At 40.1% G+C, this 18,851-nt stretch overlaps 1 protein-coding gene across 12 annotated transcripts in view; it reads right to left on the bottom strand.

Annotated features, from left to right (window-relative positions):
* Positions 1-18,851, bottom strand: part of CDK14 (cyclin dependent kinase 14) — a 662,541-nt gene that overhangs the window by 481,249 nt on the left and 162,441 nt on the right. For all 12 annotated transcript variants that reach the window (XM_086397990.1, XM_086397994.1, XM_086397995.1 and 9 more), the window contains one exon: positions 8,763-8,857. In XM_086397990.1, coding sequence (XP_086254116.1) covers positions 8,763-8,857 — 95 coding nt within the window. The remainder of the gene's footprint in view (positions 1-8,762; positions 8,858-18,851) is intronic.

An 18,851-nucleotide genomic window follows, 5' to 3' on the forward strand; every position in this document is an offset into this window, starting at 1 on the left:
TCATATACAGACCCCTCATTTCCCAGTTCAGCTGTGAAAAATGACACCATATGGAACAGCTACAACCCTTTCCCATCCAGCCCTTCGCAATAGCAAGTTCATAAGCAAAATAAATGGCAGCTGCTGTTTTAACTCTCTAAGCTTTGAGGTAGTTCATTTTGCAGTAATATATAAGCAGAACATTCCTAAGACTATCCTCAAATCCTTGACAACTCTTCAAAGCTCAAATCATACCAACCTCCCCTGAACTCCCAGTCACATGGGGCTCTCTGAGTCTGCAGAAAACACCAAGCTCTTCCCAGGGTCTGACGTGCAACTCTCTTGTCCCTGATCTTTACTTGGTTGGTTACATCTCCTCCTTCAGATTTAAGTGTAAATGTCCCCTCATCAGCAAGGCTTCCATTGGCCATTCATCTAAGGTAGACCCACTGCCTACCGCTGTCCCTGACATAAACATAGAAACCACCACCTGCTACCTTAATTATTTCTCCTAGCTCACTTTTCGGAGAAGGCAATGGCACTCCACTCCAGTACTCTTGCCTGGAAAACCCCATAGACGGAGGAGCCTGGTAGGCTGCAGTCTATGGGGCTACTAAGTTGGACACAACTGAGCAATTTCACTTTCACTTTTCACTTTCATGCATTGGAGAAGGAAATGGCAACCCACTCCAGTGTTCTTGCCTGGAGAATCCCAGGGACGGGGGAGCCTGGTGGGCTGCAGTCCGTGGGGTCGCAGAGTTGGACACGACTGAAGTGACTTAGCAGCAGCAGCAGCAGCAGCAGCTCACTTTTCCTTTACGTGATTTAAAACTACATCTGCTGTAATTTGTCTGCTGACTTGGGGCTTCCCAGGTGGCGTGGTGGCAAAGAATCCACTTGTCAACACAGGAAATGCAACAGCCGTGGGTTCAGTCCCTGGGTCAGGAAGACCCCCTGGAGAAGGAAGTAGCAGAATACTTCTCCAGTATTCTTGCCAAGGAAACCCCATGGAGAGAGGAGCCTGGTGGGCTACAGTCCATAGGGTTGCAAAAGAGTCAGACACGACTGAGCAATGAGCACACAGGCTTGAACATGACTTGAGTCATGTTTGCCTTCCCCACTAGATGACAGGCCCCATGGAAAGCAAAACTCTCTTTGGTCCACCATGAAGGAGAGGGGGTGACAGGATGAGATGGTTGGATGGCATCACTGACTCAATGGACGTGAGTTTGAGCAAACTCTGGGAGATGGTGGAGGACAGGAAAGCCTTGGGTGCTGCAGCCCACAGGGTCACAAAAGTTGGACACGACTTAGCAGCTGAACGACAACAACAGATCCATTGCTTGGCGCAGAACCCCAAACTCGGTACCAGCTTAGGAAACGTCTCCAATGGAAAGAGCTCTTTGAAATGGGCAACGCCTCTATACACTCCTTGGTGAGACCAGGGCTTCTCAGATTTGGCGCTACTGACACTTGGGGCCAAACGAGTCTTTGTTGCGTGAGACTGTCCTGTTCTTTTGTACGATGTTTCACAACACCCCTGGCCTCTCGATGCCAATACCACCACTACCACTCCCCCAGTTATGAAAACAAATATGTCTCCAGGCATCAGCAAATGCATCCTGGTTTAAACTAAAAGGATGGCAATGATAATGAAGCAACTCAGGAATGTGGGTTTGCTTTAAACTGAAACCAATCTTACCATGTCATTCCAAGCCCTCCTCAAAAACCACTTAAGCTGAACTGCAAGAGAGTCTAAGAGCCCTGACATTATGATAATTGGATATTCTACACTAACTCTTTCAAAGGATTCCTAATTTCCAAAGAATGCCTCCATTTTCACCAGCTAGACTACAACCCTAAAGACAGGAAATATCACTGATTATTTTGAGGGTCTCCTAATCAAATGATCAAAGAACCCTGATAATGAAAATGGCTAACGGAGGCCATCATTAAAATATTGTCTAATAGGAAAGCTATCCCCGTGCAGTGTAGTCTAACTATTGAAATCATGCTTCTTGCTTAAACAATATCCTCATTGTCACTTTTGTCAAAAAGATTAGGTATTGTTTGTGTATCTGCTGCAAACTAAAGGAAACCAGCTGTGCCCACGAACCAGCTTGCAATGCCTTGCATTCTTCTTCCAAAGGAAGTCTGGGCTGAGTCTGCAATCTGAATAGGCTTTAAGATTTTGAAAAATAAAATTAGTAGATGCTGGTGGGTGGGCTGTTATCCTCCTCGGACTAAGTAAGGATAAAAAATTCTACTTTTCCAATGTTCATCTGTACACAAGGAGCCCCCAGTTTGGAAATTACATGGTGCCAACTCCATTCATTCCATTTTTAATCCAGTGTCTCTTGATGTACGCTGTAATACCGTACTTTGTGCATTAAATTACAAAACTAACATGGATTGCATTATCATAGCAGGCTGCTGTTTTTCACACCATGTGACGAATAGTGTGCTTACAGGCTTGATCTTTGAAGTGAGCTGTGACAATAAGCCTATGGACCCAAAGTCAAAAAGAAATCAGAGCAGACCTAATGAGAAACGGAGAGCAGCAGAGCCGATAAAAAGTAATCAGATTTGCCTCTCATCTGTAGCTTCTGTTTGTGGGTAGATAACCTCTCAGGATGTTGAAAGTCGGTATGACAGTCCAAGTATCAACAGTGAAGACCAGAACCTCAGTGAACCCGGAGTCCTGTGTTCTGCGTCTGGGGTTTTCTGACTTCTAGAATGCTTCACACTCTGCTGATAGTGTTTCAGTGGAGCTGACCTGCAGGGCCCAGCAGTAACAGCCAGCCCCTCTTTAATCTCAGATATTCTGAAAAGGTGGTTAACTGCCACTGCCTTTCTTCTTGCTACTGCTTGTTTTAATTCACAGCATTTCCTCCCCTACTTCTCCTGGGCCTTTGAAGAGCTCTTTGAAACGTATTTAGTATGGCTCAGCCTTGGTTTGGCTGTAGTCTCTCAATTTATGAGGTCATTGATTTCAAGTTCAATTATTCGGCACAAATGGGCAGATAGAAATGCTAAAAGAAGACTGGCATTTGCAATCACATAAGTCTTGTGTTACACAAAATGAGCAAATTCCTCCATTCTTCCTTCCTATTGACCTCTGAGATAACGATTCAGAGCTGGCACACACCAGCGTGGGCAGGCTTCTCTGTCGAGCAGGCTCCTGCAGGAGGAAGGTTTTGGTACCTTCACCTCAACAGAAACTGATGACGAGATGGGGAAAAAAAAAAGACCAGAAATCAGGAGCATCCATGGGATGACTAAGTCCCATACTCTTAATTCCAGAGACGGAACTAGAGAACAAAGTTTCTCTTCCTCTAAATGACACAAGAAGTATGAGAAAATCAAAAACAAGCAGCAACAGGACTTCCCTGGGGGTTCGGGGGCCAAGACTTCGTGCTCCCAGCGCAGCGGGCCCGGCTTCCCGCTGCATGCCATGGCTAAAACAGTACCGCAACAGAGAGCTGAGGCAGCCAAATGAAGGAATGCATTAATTTAAAAACAAGCAGCCACAGTCTCCATCCTCTCTAGATAAAACAGGAAGGAAAAGAGAGGAGTCTGAAGTCTGTCCCAGGCAAGAGTAAAGGTTCCCACCACTTGCGGCAGGGGGTGGAAGCCGGGAAAACTCGAGCATCTGGGGTGAGGAGGAGATGCAGGTGCACCCCTCCAGCAGATCCCAGCGCAGTGAGGAACACACAAGCCCGCCACACTCCAAGTCTGGGAGCTGAAGTGGCTGGCGCTCACAGCTCCTACCTACAACAGGCAGCCATTCATGAGCTCACCCGTGAACAACCCGCCAAGCCTTTCAAATTCTATTGCTTAACGCCAATCCCACGTTAACACTCAAACACAACACTAGTGCTTTTATTTAAATTTGCACAATAATTCAAATAAAGCAGCTTGCTTTTACGTTATGGCCCTCGGGCTTTCACAGACTTTGTGAAGAGTTTGGTAACAAACAGTGAAAATGTCATTGTGTGTGCCTAGAGGACCAAGTCCCATAAGAAAACTCTCCAAGGAGTCCTACAAATAACACACAGCGACGAGGGAGGCTGGATTTAAAAGCACATGAGGCTATGAATTCAACCAGTCGCCACTGGAGAGAATAAATACTTTACTCAACATTCTTCTTTTTGAAATTTCACACCATTTCCCCTGGGCCTTTCTGACTGCATTCTAGCTGTATGTATATGTAAATAGATAGATAGATACTGTAGCCACTTAATGCAAAGAGCCAACTCATTGGAAAAGACCCTAATCCTGGGAAAGACTGAGAGCAAGAGGAGAAGGGAGCGAAAGAGGTTGAGATAGCTGGATGGCATCACTGACTCAATAGACATGAACAAACTCTGGGAGATAGTGAAAGACAGGGGGGTCTGGCAAGCTGCAGTTCATGGGGTCGCAAAGAGTCAGACACAACTTAGTGACTAATCAACAATAACAACATTCTAACTTATACAGAGTTATTTATAGCATATGGACCATCTCCCTTCAAAACTGTTGTTTCCTGAGGGCAGAATCTGTATCTAAGCTTCTTTCTATCCACCTGCAGCATAGAACACTCACCATTAGTTTTAAAAACTCAAAAAACGTGAACAAATCTCTGAATGTACAAAAGTGTTCTGGAAAACAGAGGATTTCAAGGTGCTGAACTAAAGATATCTTTAAATGCCACAAGTTTTAAAATGTAGAGTATTATACACTGCATGATTTTTTTAAATCCTATATTAAATGTTACAGGGATTTAGACGAGAGAACAAAACCAGGAAATCAAACCAGGAAAAAGATTAGTAACAGGAGTGATGATAAACTGCCTCCCATCCCAAACATAAACACACATAAGCACAAAGAAAGTATTAAGAAGCTGGAGAACACTGGTTTCAAAACAAAACAAATCTCTACTTAAACATGGAACTGTGGGAGGGTTCAAAAAAAATTTTTTTTTTTAATAAGAAACTTGTTTGTAAGTGTTGTACGCTGAAATGGTTGCAGTTAACCAGCCATACTTTTTAGAGGCAAGTTCCTTACCAAAAAGCTACACAGTATAGGAATCTCAGACAACTTCTCCCCAGACTATGTACTGTTACAGGAATAAGAAACCCAAGTGAATTCAAGAGTAAAAAAAAATCTTTCTATTTCTACTCAGGTTTCTAAACAATGGCTAACGGCAACGGTATCAAAGTCAAAAATTACGCAAGTCTTTTGATTGGGGGGATATTCTTTGCCTATTTTATTTGAACCATGAAATAAAAGATGACGTACTTATACCATAAATGGAGATGGTAAAGAAGAATATTACCATGCACACTGATGCTAAATTAGTGAGGTCTGAAATGAATGAGTGTTATGGATTCAACTGTATCCTCTAAAAAAGATATGCTGAAGTTCTAAGTCCTAAATCCTCAGAAAGTGACCTTGTATGGACACAGCATCTTTACAGAAGTAGTCAAGCGAAATGAGGTCATTATAGTGGGCCCTAATCCAAAATGACTAGCGTTCTTATAAAAAGGGGAAATTGGGATGTGGAGGCAAACATGTCGAAAGAGAACACCACGTGAACATGAGGGCAGACATCAGGGTGACGTAGCACCGAGTCAGGAGCGCCAAAGACTGCCGGACACCTCACGAGCGAGGACAGAGTCAACGAGCACACTCTGCCTTACGGCACCAGCCGTAAGAACACCAGCTGTGCCAATTCCCTGATCTTAGATCTAGCCTCCAGAACCAGGAGATGATACGTTTCTGCTGTTTAAGCCATGCTTAAGCTATGCTATTTATTTTAGCAGTCTAGCAAACTAATAAAATGAGCTCTAGGGCAAAATCCAAACTTGACATTTTACACATACGTAAAATGCTCACCATTCAAGCATCAGTGGTATCTCTACAAATGACAGGCAGCTTTATTGCAATGTAATGACAGCTGCTCTTGAGCATGATGCTAAAGACAATATTTAAAGATGGAAGCACGAAGACTTCGCTAGTGGTCCAGTGGCTAAGACTCCCAAAGGAGGGGGCCTGGGTTTGATCTCTGGTCAAGAAACTAGATCCAGTATGCCACAACTAAGACCCAGCACAGTCAAAGAGATGAATTAAATGAACAATTGAAAAAAAAACGAAGAAGTAGGGATGCAGACAGCTATGAGAGAGTGAGTAGTATTGGAACAAGGATCCCGACATTCAGCTGACTCTTTAAATCATGTAGTGCTTCAGAAGACACACCAAATTCAGCTCTCCAGTGTTGCTAGATGCACGTGACTATTGTTCTTTGGCCTGACCTTGCCACTGTAAAGGTAAGGCCACTTACCACTGTAAAATAAGCCAAGCAGCCTGTCATCTCCTAAAGCAGGTGAGTGGTCAGTGGATTCCATCTCCAGCTGGAGGAAATTAAATAGTTCACGTGACCAGAGAGTTTTAAACTGCTCGAGAAATGCTGACAGGTTACACTGAAACCTGCTGGAGTGAAAAGTATTAACTGTCCAGAAGGATCCTTCTCAAAGACTGTAGGTACTTAAAAAGCAGTCTTTGTTTTATTCAGGCATAATAAACAGAACGTTTCAACTATGTCTCAAGATTTTGTCATAAATCTGAAGCATCTGAGTTGTAATCTGGTACTTGGAAACCAGGCGAGCATATCTTTGATGGGAGGGCACTGCAAAGTGATTGGTTCATTTCCATATAACGAAATGCTATGTTTGCTTCAGTTGGATTCACAGTTAAAATAAGTCCGAGCATCTGGGACAACCATCTGGAATATTTACGCAGGACCAAGTCTTTCCAAGAAGACCTTATCCTGTGGAAGGACAATGGTTAGGAAAAGACGACCTCAAATCAGATAGACATGAGCCAAGACAAGCTCTGTCACTAATAACCTGCATGGACTTGGACAAGGGACGAAATTTCTCTAGGCACCAAGACGCCTGGTCCAGCGGAGATGGCAATAATGTAATAATGGGGCCTATCTTACAGAGTGTCGGGAGGAGTAACTGAGACAATGAATATACCATACTTTATACAAAACAATTGCTTAATTCAGTGTAGTTATCTTCACCTTCTTAACATCAAAGGTGCAAGTTATGTTTATATAGCAGAATACTATTTTTCCTTAGGAAAAAATAAAAAAAAACCTGGGATACAACCACTGTTGAAATTAACTCAACTAGTGAAGCCATTTTCATGATATTTCATTATGCTCAAGGGATAGAATGAAGTCATCAACAGCCCTCTAGATTTTGTTACTTCGTTCCCCATATTTTTTTCCTACTCAAAATTTATAAGGCTTTTTTAAGTAAAAAAATAAAATCTCAAAATTAACACTCAATTTTTGATCTACAGCATTCCTGAATTTCCATACTTACATATCCTCCTTTATCAGGAATATTGCTTCACCTTCTTAACTTAAAAACTATGAACAGCGGTGTAAGACTACTTTCCAGAAAAGCCAGAGTACCTCAATAAGCAAATAGTCAAAATTTCCAATGACAAGTTTAGAATGATCCTTCACAGAACTGTCTTCTATAGCTCTTTAATTACTTATCTTAGTGAGTAACTCAATTATTGCTAACTGATTGCTTAGTTGGAATTTCCTACCCTTCATAATGACTTAAAAGAGAGACAAAAACGAGGACAGTTTACACGCTACGTGTTACCAAATACAGTAACTCAGTGTTAATAAAAAAGGGAGAGGGAGAAGGCATATCAGGAACATACAGAGGCAAGCTTCTGAAGAACCCAAATTTGTAGGATTCCCTGCCAGTCCAGGGGTTGGGGCTCTATGCTTCCACAGTAGCGGGCACGAGTTCAATTTCTGGTTAGGAATCCCACATGCCACTTACCAAGGCCAAAATAAATCACCAAATTAAATTAAATTTAAAATTACCTCATTTTTAAAAAAAAATTAAAAAAAGAATCCAAGTCTGTGTCCTGATCCCAGGATAGCATGGGGGAAAGAAGAAGAGTTGCTTCTGTCTGTGGAAATACTTACAGCGTGAGGTCAAAGGAGACAGGAAGAAAGAGCTTGTAGTTTAATTACTTCTGAAAGATGGCATAAAAGCTCAGTTTAAAAAGGTCCCAGTCTTATGGACTCTGTGGGAGAGGGAGAGGGTGGGGAGATTTGGGAGAATGGCATTGAAACATGTATAATATCATGTATGAAACGAGTCGCCAGTCCAGGTTCGATGCATGATACTGGATGCTTGGGGCTGGTGCACTGGGACGACCCAGAGGGAGGGTATGGGGAGGGAGGAGGGGGGAGGGTTCAGGAAGGGGAACACAGGTATACCTGTGGCAGATTCATTTCAATGTCTGGCAAATATTGTAAAGTTTAAAAATAAAATAAAATTATAAAAAAAAAAGAAAAAAAAAGAACATACAAAAAAAAAAAAGGTCCCAAGAATGGTCAATACATCTGACTCCATGAAATCAGTCCTCTTATTCTTAAGCAAACCCTAAACCTCCAGAAGAAATTAATCACATCATTCACCTGGAAATGAATTGTCATTGGAGGGTTCCACCTCCAAGGAGAGAAAGAGAAAATAAAGATGGGGGAGGGGTAGCATAGAAAAGAGGAACTGGGCAAGTCTGCAAAACTTTGCTCACAGAAAAAAACCAATTCTAATGATTTGTTAAAACAATGACAACAACAAATAACAGAAAACCTGAGGGAGGAAAGTCTATTGTTTGTGAAAATTATTTAAATACACTGTTATTTTGTACTAAGAGAGCAGGCATACTTTCCATGTGAAATATTCAAAACTGAGTGAACTTACTTGCTTTTCCCTTTGTATACTGTAGCATAAGATCCTTCCCCTAGTTTTTCCAGTTTTTCATATGAGTCAGCTTTTCCAAATTTGGGACTTGTTGGCTAAAAATGAAGCAGAGGGTAAACAAAACAGATTGTATCAAACTAATTAACAATAAATAACCCAATTTTGCTGAAAATGTAGATTTTCTATCAGTTTTTAAATAACTCCTCTCTGCTATAAGAATGTTTATTTTTAAAAACATTATAAATATTCAGGATACAAAACTAAGAAAATGCATATGAACACAGTGTAGTTTAAATTTACCCATGATCTAATCACCAACAGGGAACCACCATCAGTGACTCTTCTAGTGTTCTCTGTATGCTGATGAAGGCTTTCTAACATTCATCACTACAGATCACACTACAGATAGTGTTTTGTAACCTGCTTTTTTCACTCAAAAGGAATATTTTCCGTGTTATCATATAGTCTTCTAAACTGTGGTTGTTGTTCATCACTAAGTCGTGTCCGACTCTGCATCCCCATGGACTGCAGCACACACTCCTATGTCCTTCACCATCTCCCGGGGTTCACTCGAACTCACGTCCATTGAGCTGGTGATCCTATCCAACCATCTCATCCTCTGCCACCCCCTTCTTCCTTTTGCCTTCAATCTTTCCCAGCATCAGGGTCTTTTCCAATGAGTTGGCTCTTCATATCAGGTGGCCAAAGTATTGGAGCTTCAAGCTTCAGCATCCTCCTTCCAGTGAATATTCAGGGTTGAATTCCTTTAGGATGCACTGGTTGGATCTTCTTTGAGACCAAGGGACTCTTAAGCGTCCTCTCCAGCACAACAATTTGAAAGCATCAATTCTTTGGCGCTTAGCTTTATGGTCCAGTTCTCATATCCATATATGGCTACTGGAAAAACTAAATTAGGGGCTAAAAAATTTAGCCTACCACCTAGTTTTACATATCTCGTAAACGTAAGAAAACTCTATATATTTTTAATGCAGAGGGAATCTAAAAAAGAATAAAATTTCATAGCATGTGAAAATTATATGAAAATCAAGTTTTAGTGACCTAAAGTTTATTGGAACATTTGTTGTTTAAGTCGCTAAGTTGTGCTCTACTCTTTTGCAACTCCAAGGGCTGTAGCCTGCCAAGATCCTCAGTCCATGGAATTTTCAGGCAAAAAATACTGGAGTGGGTTGCCATTTCCTTCTCCAGGGAATCTTCCAGACCCAGAGATGGAACCCAGGTCTCCTGCATTGGTAGGCAGATTCTTTACCACTGAGCCACCAGGGAAGGCCATTATTGGAACACAGTCGCACTCATTCATTTACATATTTTTTAATGCTTTTTCAACTTCCCTGGTGGCTTAGATGGTTAAGTGTCTGCCTACAATGTGGGAGACCCAGGTTCAATCCCTGGGTTGGGAAGATCTCCTGGAGAAGGAAATGGCAACCCACTCCAGTATTCTTGCCTGGAAAATGCCATGGACGGAGGAGCCTGGTAGGCTACAGTCCATGGGGTCGCAAAGAGTCGGACACCACTGAGTGACTTCACTTTCACTTTTCACTTTTATGCTTTTCAAGCTACAGCAGAATTATAGTTACTATAAAGATCATATAGCCAACAAAGCTGAAAATATTTACTACCTGACTCCTGTTATAAATCATGACTGTATAAAATTCAGTCATATAAAGTTACCTCTCTGATACCTTTTAGCAATAATACAAATAATCAAATACATTCAGGTAACACTAGTTATTACAAAATGAACTCTCTTATGTCTACATACACCGATCCTTAAGGTTAAGCTGCAACAAAATCATTCTCCCTTAAGAAACCGTACATCCTATCATGACCACAAAAGTGCTCGGAGCAAGTGGTCTCATCACTCTTGCTGCGGTCAACTCCCACCCCACTTTCACCAGACAGCAAGAAAAAGGGAGTGCTGTCCTCTATGAGGATAAATTACCTGTTATTTTAATGTCACTATAAAAAGATAGTATCAGTACACATTAAAATGAATATTCTATAAGGAATTAATAACTTCTTAAAAGTATTATGTAATCACAGTTTTAAGTATATTTGTAACTGATTAAACGTTACTAATGACTGTGTGGTACTCTGTAAGAAACCAATCTTAGAAGCTTAGGGCAAGAACTTAATGTTACACTATTCTTGACCATGTGCTCTTATACCACTTATGAAAATACACAATTTACCCTCAATGAATCTGACTCCTACAGTTTATAAAGATTCTATGCAGCAAATTGAGCAATGCTGTTTACCTCCTTCCTACCTAGAATGCCACAGAATGACTGAAAAGAAACTTTTCAAAAATAATAAATCAGAAATACAAAAGGGAAACAAAAAAGAGTGTCAATTTCTAATCACATATTTTGAGGAATTCTAAAACACAAAAAGTAATCTGAATCAAAACTTCAAAAAAACTGGGGGGACGTAGAGCCTTCATATGTAGGAGAAAACTAGTACAAATAAAAGAATTAGGAACCTCTAGGTAAATGGGGTTCCCTATAGCTCAGATGGTAAAGAATCTGCCTGTAATGCAGGAGACCCAGGTTCAATTCCTGGGTCAGGAAGATCAAGGGAATGGCAACCCACTCCAGTACTCTTCCCTGGAGAATCCCATGGACAACGGAGCCTGGCGGGCTACAGTCCACGGGGTCACAAAGGGCTGGACACAACTGAGCGACTAACACTACTACTAGGTAAGTAGGAGACTGATCGACAGAGCTGAACACATAATGTCCTCCCAAGCAAACTGCAGGAACATGTGCAGAGGAGACAGCTGAGAAGGTGGGTATTCAGGCTAGAAGGGCAGAGCGAGGACTGAGTGGCTAATACCCAGAGAAAGAATAAAACATCTACTTCCTCAAATGTAGTCAGTCCCTGCCTCTCACACAATCACCAGAGACAAGGTACAGAAAACAGAATAAGCTGAGAGCGATTCTAAAATACAAAAATGAGTATACAACCAAGAATCATACATCATTTCAGGAATACCAACATCTTATTGAAAACGTAACAACACTGAATAAAAATAACCAGTATCTTAAGAGAGCTCCAAGAAGATATTGTATCCTTTAAAAAGAAACAGAGATTTAGAGATTAAATATTTAAGTATGGGCCGTGACTAAAAGAATGTACACAGGTGAAAAAGTAATAAGTTCAACGTCTGAATGGAATTTTCAAAAAAAAATCTAGGGAGAAGTTACATTTAAACAGAAAATTTTTTCAACCAGCATAGTATTTTTATAGATTTAACAATGGCTGAAAAAAGACAACCAAGCAACTGATACTCAAGATAGCTGAGTATCAGTTGGGATGGAAAAGTTGCAATTTTATCACCCACAGGGAAAGAAAAGGTACAAAATTCCATTTTATCTCCATATAAGTTATAGTTAGAGTGATGGGGGAAGTGCAGGAAGGCAAGAGACAGTAGAATAATAAAAATAAAAGCATACTGGGATTTATTGGATTGTTAAAGACAGATTGCAGATACTAATTAACTCCATATGCATAATTTTTAGTACATTTCTTAAGACTTAGATGGTAATTACTAGAATAAATAAGATGTACAAATCCCAAACAAGTTAAGAAGAGAAAGAATGTAAGAGAAAAGTGAAAAGAAGAAGGGAAAAAAGGGAAAAGAATGGAGAAGCTAGAGAAGGGGCATATACTCAATAACAAACATATAAAGTAGAAAATCATAAAATAAGAAAGTTATATCCAAACATATCAATGTTTATAATAAATAGAACGTTAAAAATTTCCCTACTAAAAGAAAGTTCTCAGATTGGAAAGACAATCTAGCAATGTGCTATTGAGAAAAGACAAAAGAACAAACAAACAAATTAAAAAACACACACAAAAGAGCAAATCTGAAAATAAAAAGGGAAATCTAGCCAAAAAAAGTATTTTTGCAAAACTGTACATTATAGTAACACTGATGGCAGACAAGACAGAATTCACAAAACAGCAGATAGATTATTTTCTCCAATAAAATCCAACAAGAGATTTACTTTTTAAAAACCTTTTTATTTTGCATTGGGTTATAGCCGATTAACAATACTGGGATGGTTTCAGGTGAACAGGGAAGGGACTCAGCCATGACATATACAGGCATCCATTCATTCCCAAACCCCCCTCCCATCCAGGCTGCCACATAACATTGAGCACAGTTCCCTGTGCTACACAGTAGGTCCTTGTTAAAATCCACCAAGAAATTTACTAATCATACACTAGTATGAGCCAAACAACATAGCTTTGCAGTGTATGAAATAGTTGCTGGTAACAATAAAATGAGAAATGTGAAATCCACAGTGATAATGCAAGACAAACACTCATCATTCAGACATCAACAGAGCAGGCAAATGACCAATAAGTAAGAGACATATGGGCTTGAGTATTAGAAATAACATTTTAACATATGCATATTAACATATATTCTTTTTAAGTACACATTTAACATTCACAAAAAATGGTGAAAGATTAGGCCACCAAAAAAAAAAATCTCAATATCAAAACTGTAAGAAACACTTCAAGTTACTTATTCTGAACACAACGCAACAAATTAGAAATTATTAATAAGAATAAAAAGAAAAATAAATAGTCTAGCCATATGGGTTAAAAAGCAAATCTAAATTGAAAATTTATAAGTACATAGGCGGCATTGAGGACATGACATTTTAAGACCCATGGGATGCAGGCAAATCTATACCTAAAAGAAAATTTAAATAAATGTGTACACACAAGAAAAGAAGAAAGGTTGAAGTATTATGATTTAGATATTTAACTGCAGTTAGAAAATGAACAAAAAAAACTTTACAAGAAGAAATTAATAGACAATGGACCATCTATTCTTTTTTCTTCAAGAAACTGGTAAAGCATCAACCACATGTTGAGTTGAATCAAGTAAAACTTGATGGAAAATTACATTCAAAAGCGCCTGACTAGTCCTGTGTGGGTTATGTTCTCATGCATTTTTCATCACCAAGAAACAGCTTGAGAATGTCACACTTTACCATCACCCTCCTGAGCCCAAGTTTTAAATAGAAATTTTAAAACCTATATTAAACTTCAGTATAAAATGATCTTCAATGGGAAAATATTGTGTTCACAGTTCCACTCTAAATTATTTAAAATCAGAATGAGGAGTCTGTATGTTTGCTTTTGTGCTCCTTTAAGACTAAATTCAATCTAAGTTAAAGAAAAAAGAAACAGCAGAAAATTACCTCTTTAGTCCTATTAGGAGATAAACTGCTAATGTGTACTGAGAGCAAGGACAAGACACGTTACACAAAGCTGGTAACATAATAGGAAGCTATTATTTTATCTTTCTGGAAAGGTGCAGATAATTTTCCAAAAAGGATATATTTCACTCTTCCTAAACTGCCTATATTAGTTTATGTAATTTTAAGACATGGACCATATTAAACTTACTATTTGAGGAAACTGAATTAAAGAAATTCAAAAACTAAGGATAACACTCTTTTTTAGGCTATATCTCATTTACCCATAAGAAAAAATAAAGCAATAGATGTTAATGACACAAAGTATTCTATTTATCTAACTGAGTAGATTTGGGTGCATTAACTGCCATGCTTAAAGTACATTCTATTAACAATATGATGGCAGAAAATGATTATTTTGCCACATTGGGTGGGAAAACAGTCAATGTGATTTGCCTTGTGCAACTGATATGAACACACTGTGGAAATATACTGCAATTTACAGATCAATCATGCTGTAAGACAGAAAGAATCACACACAGATAGTGGCTCTCTAAAAGTGATTTTAGTCCACCAAAGAATGGGTCCATGGAACAGGCCATGTCTGTGAGATGGTCTGAGCTTTAAGAGTTAAATTCTTGTAAAGTTAATCTCCTATTTTAAGTAAACAGAAATGTTCTGATCTTAATTATTTTGAATATAAATAAGGAACTCAAATGCCAAGTGTTTTGAGAGGCCAATATTAAAATACTTCCAATCAAAGGAGCCAACTAAGAATAATTCAGAAAAAGTCCTGTTTTCTTGGATAATTAAAGCCCGAGCCTTTGGTTTGCCTTTTTTTTTTTTTTTCTTTTTTCCCTTGAAACTTCATTAAATCATCACATTTTAAATAAAGATGCTAGCTCAAACCAATAAGCAGTTAACCCCAACATTATCTTTGGCTCTTTGATGTCAGGTGCATGGATGGATGGAAATAGCTTTATGGGGCCACTATTCTCTGCTTAATCACTTCCTCCATTTAGACTGCAGGTTTGAGATAGCACTTTAGAGGACTGGATATACAGAGGGCTAATCAGCAATTATTAACAGACACTACATGCATAGAGACACGGAATTTAATGAGATAATGTTAATACATTTTTTTTTTAACAGAATAAAGGCACAGAGAACTGTCAATTGTCTGGATCAGTGGAGGGGAACACTGGCATGGATAATGAAAAAGTCAAGGTAATATTCCAGCTGAACGGTGTTTATCACCCTGTCCTGAAGGAGATGCTCCTGGCCCTTGCTGCTCTAGGTTCACTATGGAATCCACAAAAACAATCAGCTACTATGGATTGTTTACTATGGTCTGTGCTTTGAGCTTATCACTTTACATTCATTATCTAAATTTAAACCCTGTTAACACCACGTTGAAGTTGGTTCTATTAGTACCCCTTTTTGAATACGAAGAATTTAAGACTCCAAAACAAAGTAACTCATCTAAGATCTTAGAGCTAGTGCTAGAGCTAGAATTCAAACCAAGTGGACTGGAACTGAGAACTTATTTTCTTTGTACTACTACATTGGTAGGCTCTAACTCCCACCCAAATGGAGGAGATTTAAATCGTGCTTAAGTCTATCATCCACTGAAGTCCCATTCTTGGAAACAAGGATGGGGTTTTTACCAGATTTTAATAAACTGCACGAGTATACCTGAGTGCTCATTGCAGTGATACTGTGATATGGCTACACAGTTTTACACTGAATTCACTGAAAATTTACTTTAACCTTCAAACATAATCCCTTACTTCAGACTGCTGATGATCCCCTGCATTGTAGGAACACCACAAGGAAGAATCACTGCTCTATTACATTACACTAAAGAAGTGTGAGACTGGGTGAGGGGGAAGTGGGACAGATTCAATCAGCACCATTTGACCTGGGCTTCCCTGGTGGTCTGGTAGAATCCGCTTTGCAATACAAGGAACATCTGTTTGACCCCTGGTCCCGGGCAGAGGGGTCCCACACGTCGTGGGGCAGCTAAGCCTATGCACCACAACTACTCACATCTAGAGTCCACGCTCTGCAAAAAGAAAAGTCACTGCAAGGAGAAGCCGGCTAGAAGAGCTGCCCCCACTCGACGCAACGAGAGAAAGCCTGCATGCAACAGTGAAGACCCAGCACAGCGCAATATAAATAAATAAATTTCTCTTAAAAAAAGAGCTATCTCACCTCATTAAACAAGGATTTTTGAAGTCAAACATTCCTTGGCTAATTTTTCTTTCGTCTTTGATCTTCACAATAGGCTCTATCATCCTGCTCATTTCCAGCCCTTTTAAACATTGCAACACTGAGATAATTCATAGTTGATGGGTAACTTGCTTACAAAATAGATCTAGATGCTAGACAGGGCAACAGACCCAACCTCCCCACATACTAACAACCCGACAAGAGGTTCTTGTATTTATCTTTTTATCTATGTCTTTGACTGCACTGGGTCTCAGCTGCAGCACACGGGACCTTCAATCTTCCTGAGGGCATGTGGGCACTCGAACTCCAGCTGTGGGCCGTGGGGTCAGTTCCATGACCAAGGATTGAACCCAGGCCCCCTGCATCGGGAGTGTGGAGTCCCAGCACTGGATCACCAGGGAAGTCCCGGGCGGGGCTCCATCTGGGAGTTTCCTAGTCCCGGTAAGAAGGAGGCAATGCCAAATGAGATCCCTAAGGACGAGCGTCAGAGAACTGTAGTGGGACTCTCATCTTCAAGTTTGCATCTTCCTTCTCTCTTTCCAAAAAAAGCCTGCCTGTCACGGGATGCAGCTTTCCCCACCCCCACTCGGGCTGAAAGGAAGTAAATTTGGGAGAAATCTACAGAAAGCATAGAGGATCTTAATCTAAACATGAATTTCTGAAAATATGTTCTCTTTAAGCTCAGCTTATGATAGCACAGCTCAATGAAATCCTTCTAAATTGGACCAGGAAGACAGTCTCCTACAGCACTGCCAATACTTCTAGCTACTGAAGGGCACAGCCTGGTTGGAGGAGGTGGTAAGAAAAAGGGAACAAAAGTTTGTCCTGTCAGGGACAGTGCTGAATACCACCCAGGGACTGGACCCAGGGAGAGTAGGCACTCAAAACTCATCTGAAACAAATACACAAAATCTGTCAAACACCTCTTGAAATATACCCATTTAAATAAAATCCCATCCATAATATTCTGCCTGAATTTCACTCTATTTTTTGAAACTTTTTATTTTGTATTGGGTATACTCAATTAACAATGTCGTGATAGTTCCAGGTGGACAGCAAAGGAACTCAGTCATACATACACATGCATCCATTCTCCCCCAAACTCCCCTCGCATCCAGGCAGCCACATAACATTGAGCAGAGTTCCATCTGCTATACAGTAGATCCTTGTTGGCTGTCCATTTTAATATAGCAGAGTGCACATGTTCATTCCAAACTCTAACTATCTCTTCCCCTGTCCTTCCCCCATGGTGACCATAAGTTTGTTCTCTGAGTCTGAATTTTAAAGTGCCACTGTCTGGACAAAATCAGGAAGTTCAGATGAATGTGATGGTCACTAAGGCTAAGGCACTCTTAGTTCCATAATTTTAGTCATGACTCCTCACATAGACAATGACCAGTATATGAACAGCAGAGAGATATAATAGTGCATAACTGTTTCTACTACAGTATTTTCAAGAAACAAGAGTGGCTACCTTGCTTCCTCATAAAAACAGGAGCAGCAACACCACCCTGCTGCTCACTTCCCCCTCCTTCTCAACAGTACTCTTGGAGCCCATTCAAGATACCTAATACTTTCAAAGAAATAACAGTAAAATAAAGATATAACATTAATCTTGGTGGCCTTTAGATAAAGGATATCCTTGGACACTCATCAGTCATTAAAAAAAAATCTTTAAAAATAAAACATATCATAAAACTCTCATGCCACTGAGTATGAAATGATCAAATGTTCCATAAAGATCCTATCTCAATGTCCCCCTGAGTATGAAGTGATCAATGTCCCATACCTATAGGACAGGAGGCTGCACAAAAACTGCCATTATTGACCCAGTGAGGAATCTAAAGGAAAACAGTCTTCCTGTGAAAATGAGTATGATAAAATTCCCCCTCCCACTACAATCAGGACGAGAACAAAAAGGCAGTGGGCAGGGAGGACTCAGAATAAAACAGAATACTGTGGTGTCATGCTAAAAGAGAAAAAAGGAAAACTATTTCCAGCTTGAACAAGAAAAAGCAAAAGCCTTTTTCCAGGGCATACTGAATGGAAGAAAAAGCTCCCAAAATGAAAAGAAAGCAAAGCATTTACCACACACAATAATAGAAGTGCCCTGATATAGAAGAAAGGCATCCCAGAGTGGACCAGAAAAGGATAAACTCAATAAGAAACTCTCAGGAAAGAGGATCTAAAGGAAGTTAATATAATGGGTGAGAAATAGTGGACATTTCCAGTTAAACATGGTAGCCTGGAATTCCAGGGCAGGATTTCCTCTGTTTCGACATTTTAATAATGTTGTGCATATGTGTATGTTTACCCCACACAGCTGTTCAGTCTGTTCCCTTGGTAAGCCTCCTGTTAAAGAATAACACGGGGCTTCCCAGGTAGCACAGTGATAAAGAATTGGCCTGCCAATACAGGAGACACAGGAGACTCGGGTCTGATCCCTGAGTCAGCAAGATCCCCTGGAAAAGGAAATGGCAACCCACTCCAGTTTTCTTGCCTGGAGAATCCCATGGACAGAGCAGCCTGGAGGGCTACAGTCCATGGGGTCGCAAAAGAGTTGGACATGAGAGCAACTGAGCACATGGTGTCTTGAACACAAGTATTTATTTCTCCC

Source organism: Bos grunniens, chromosome 4 (assembly GCF_055505025.1).
Source record: "Bos grunniens cultivar Pamir isolate PY7600 chromosome 4, Bosgru_T2T1.0, whole genome shotgun sequence".
In the NCBI taxonomy this organism is placed as follows: domain Eukaryota; kingdom Metazoa; phylum Chordata; class Mammalia; order Artiodactyla; family Bovidae; genus Bos; species Bos grunniens.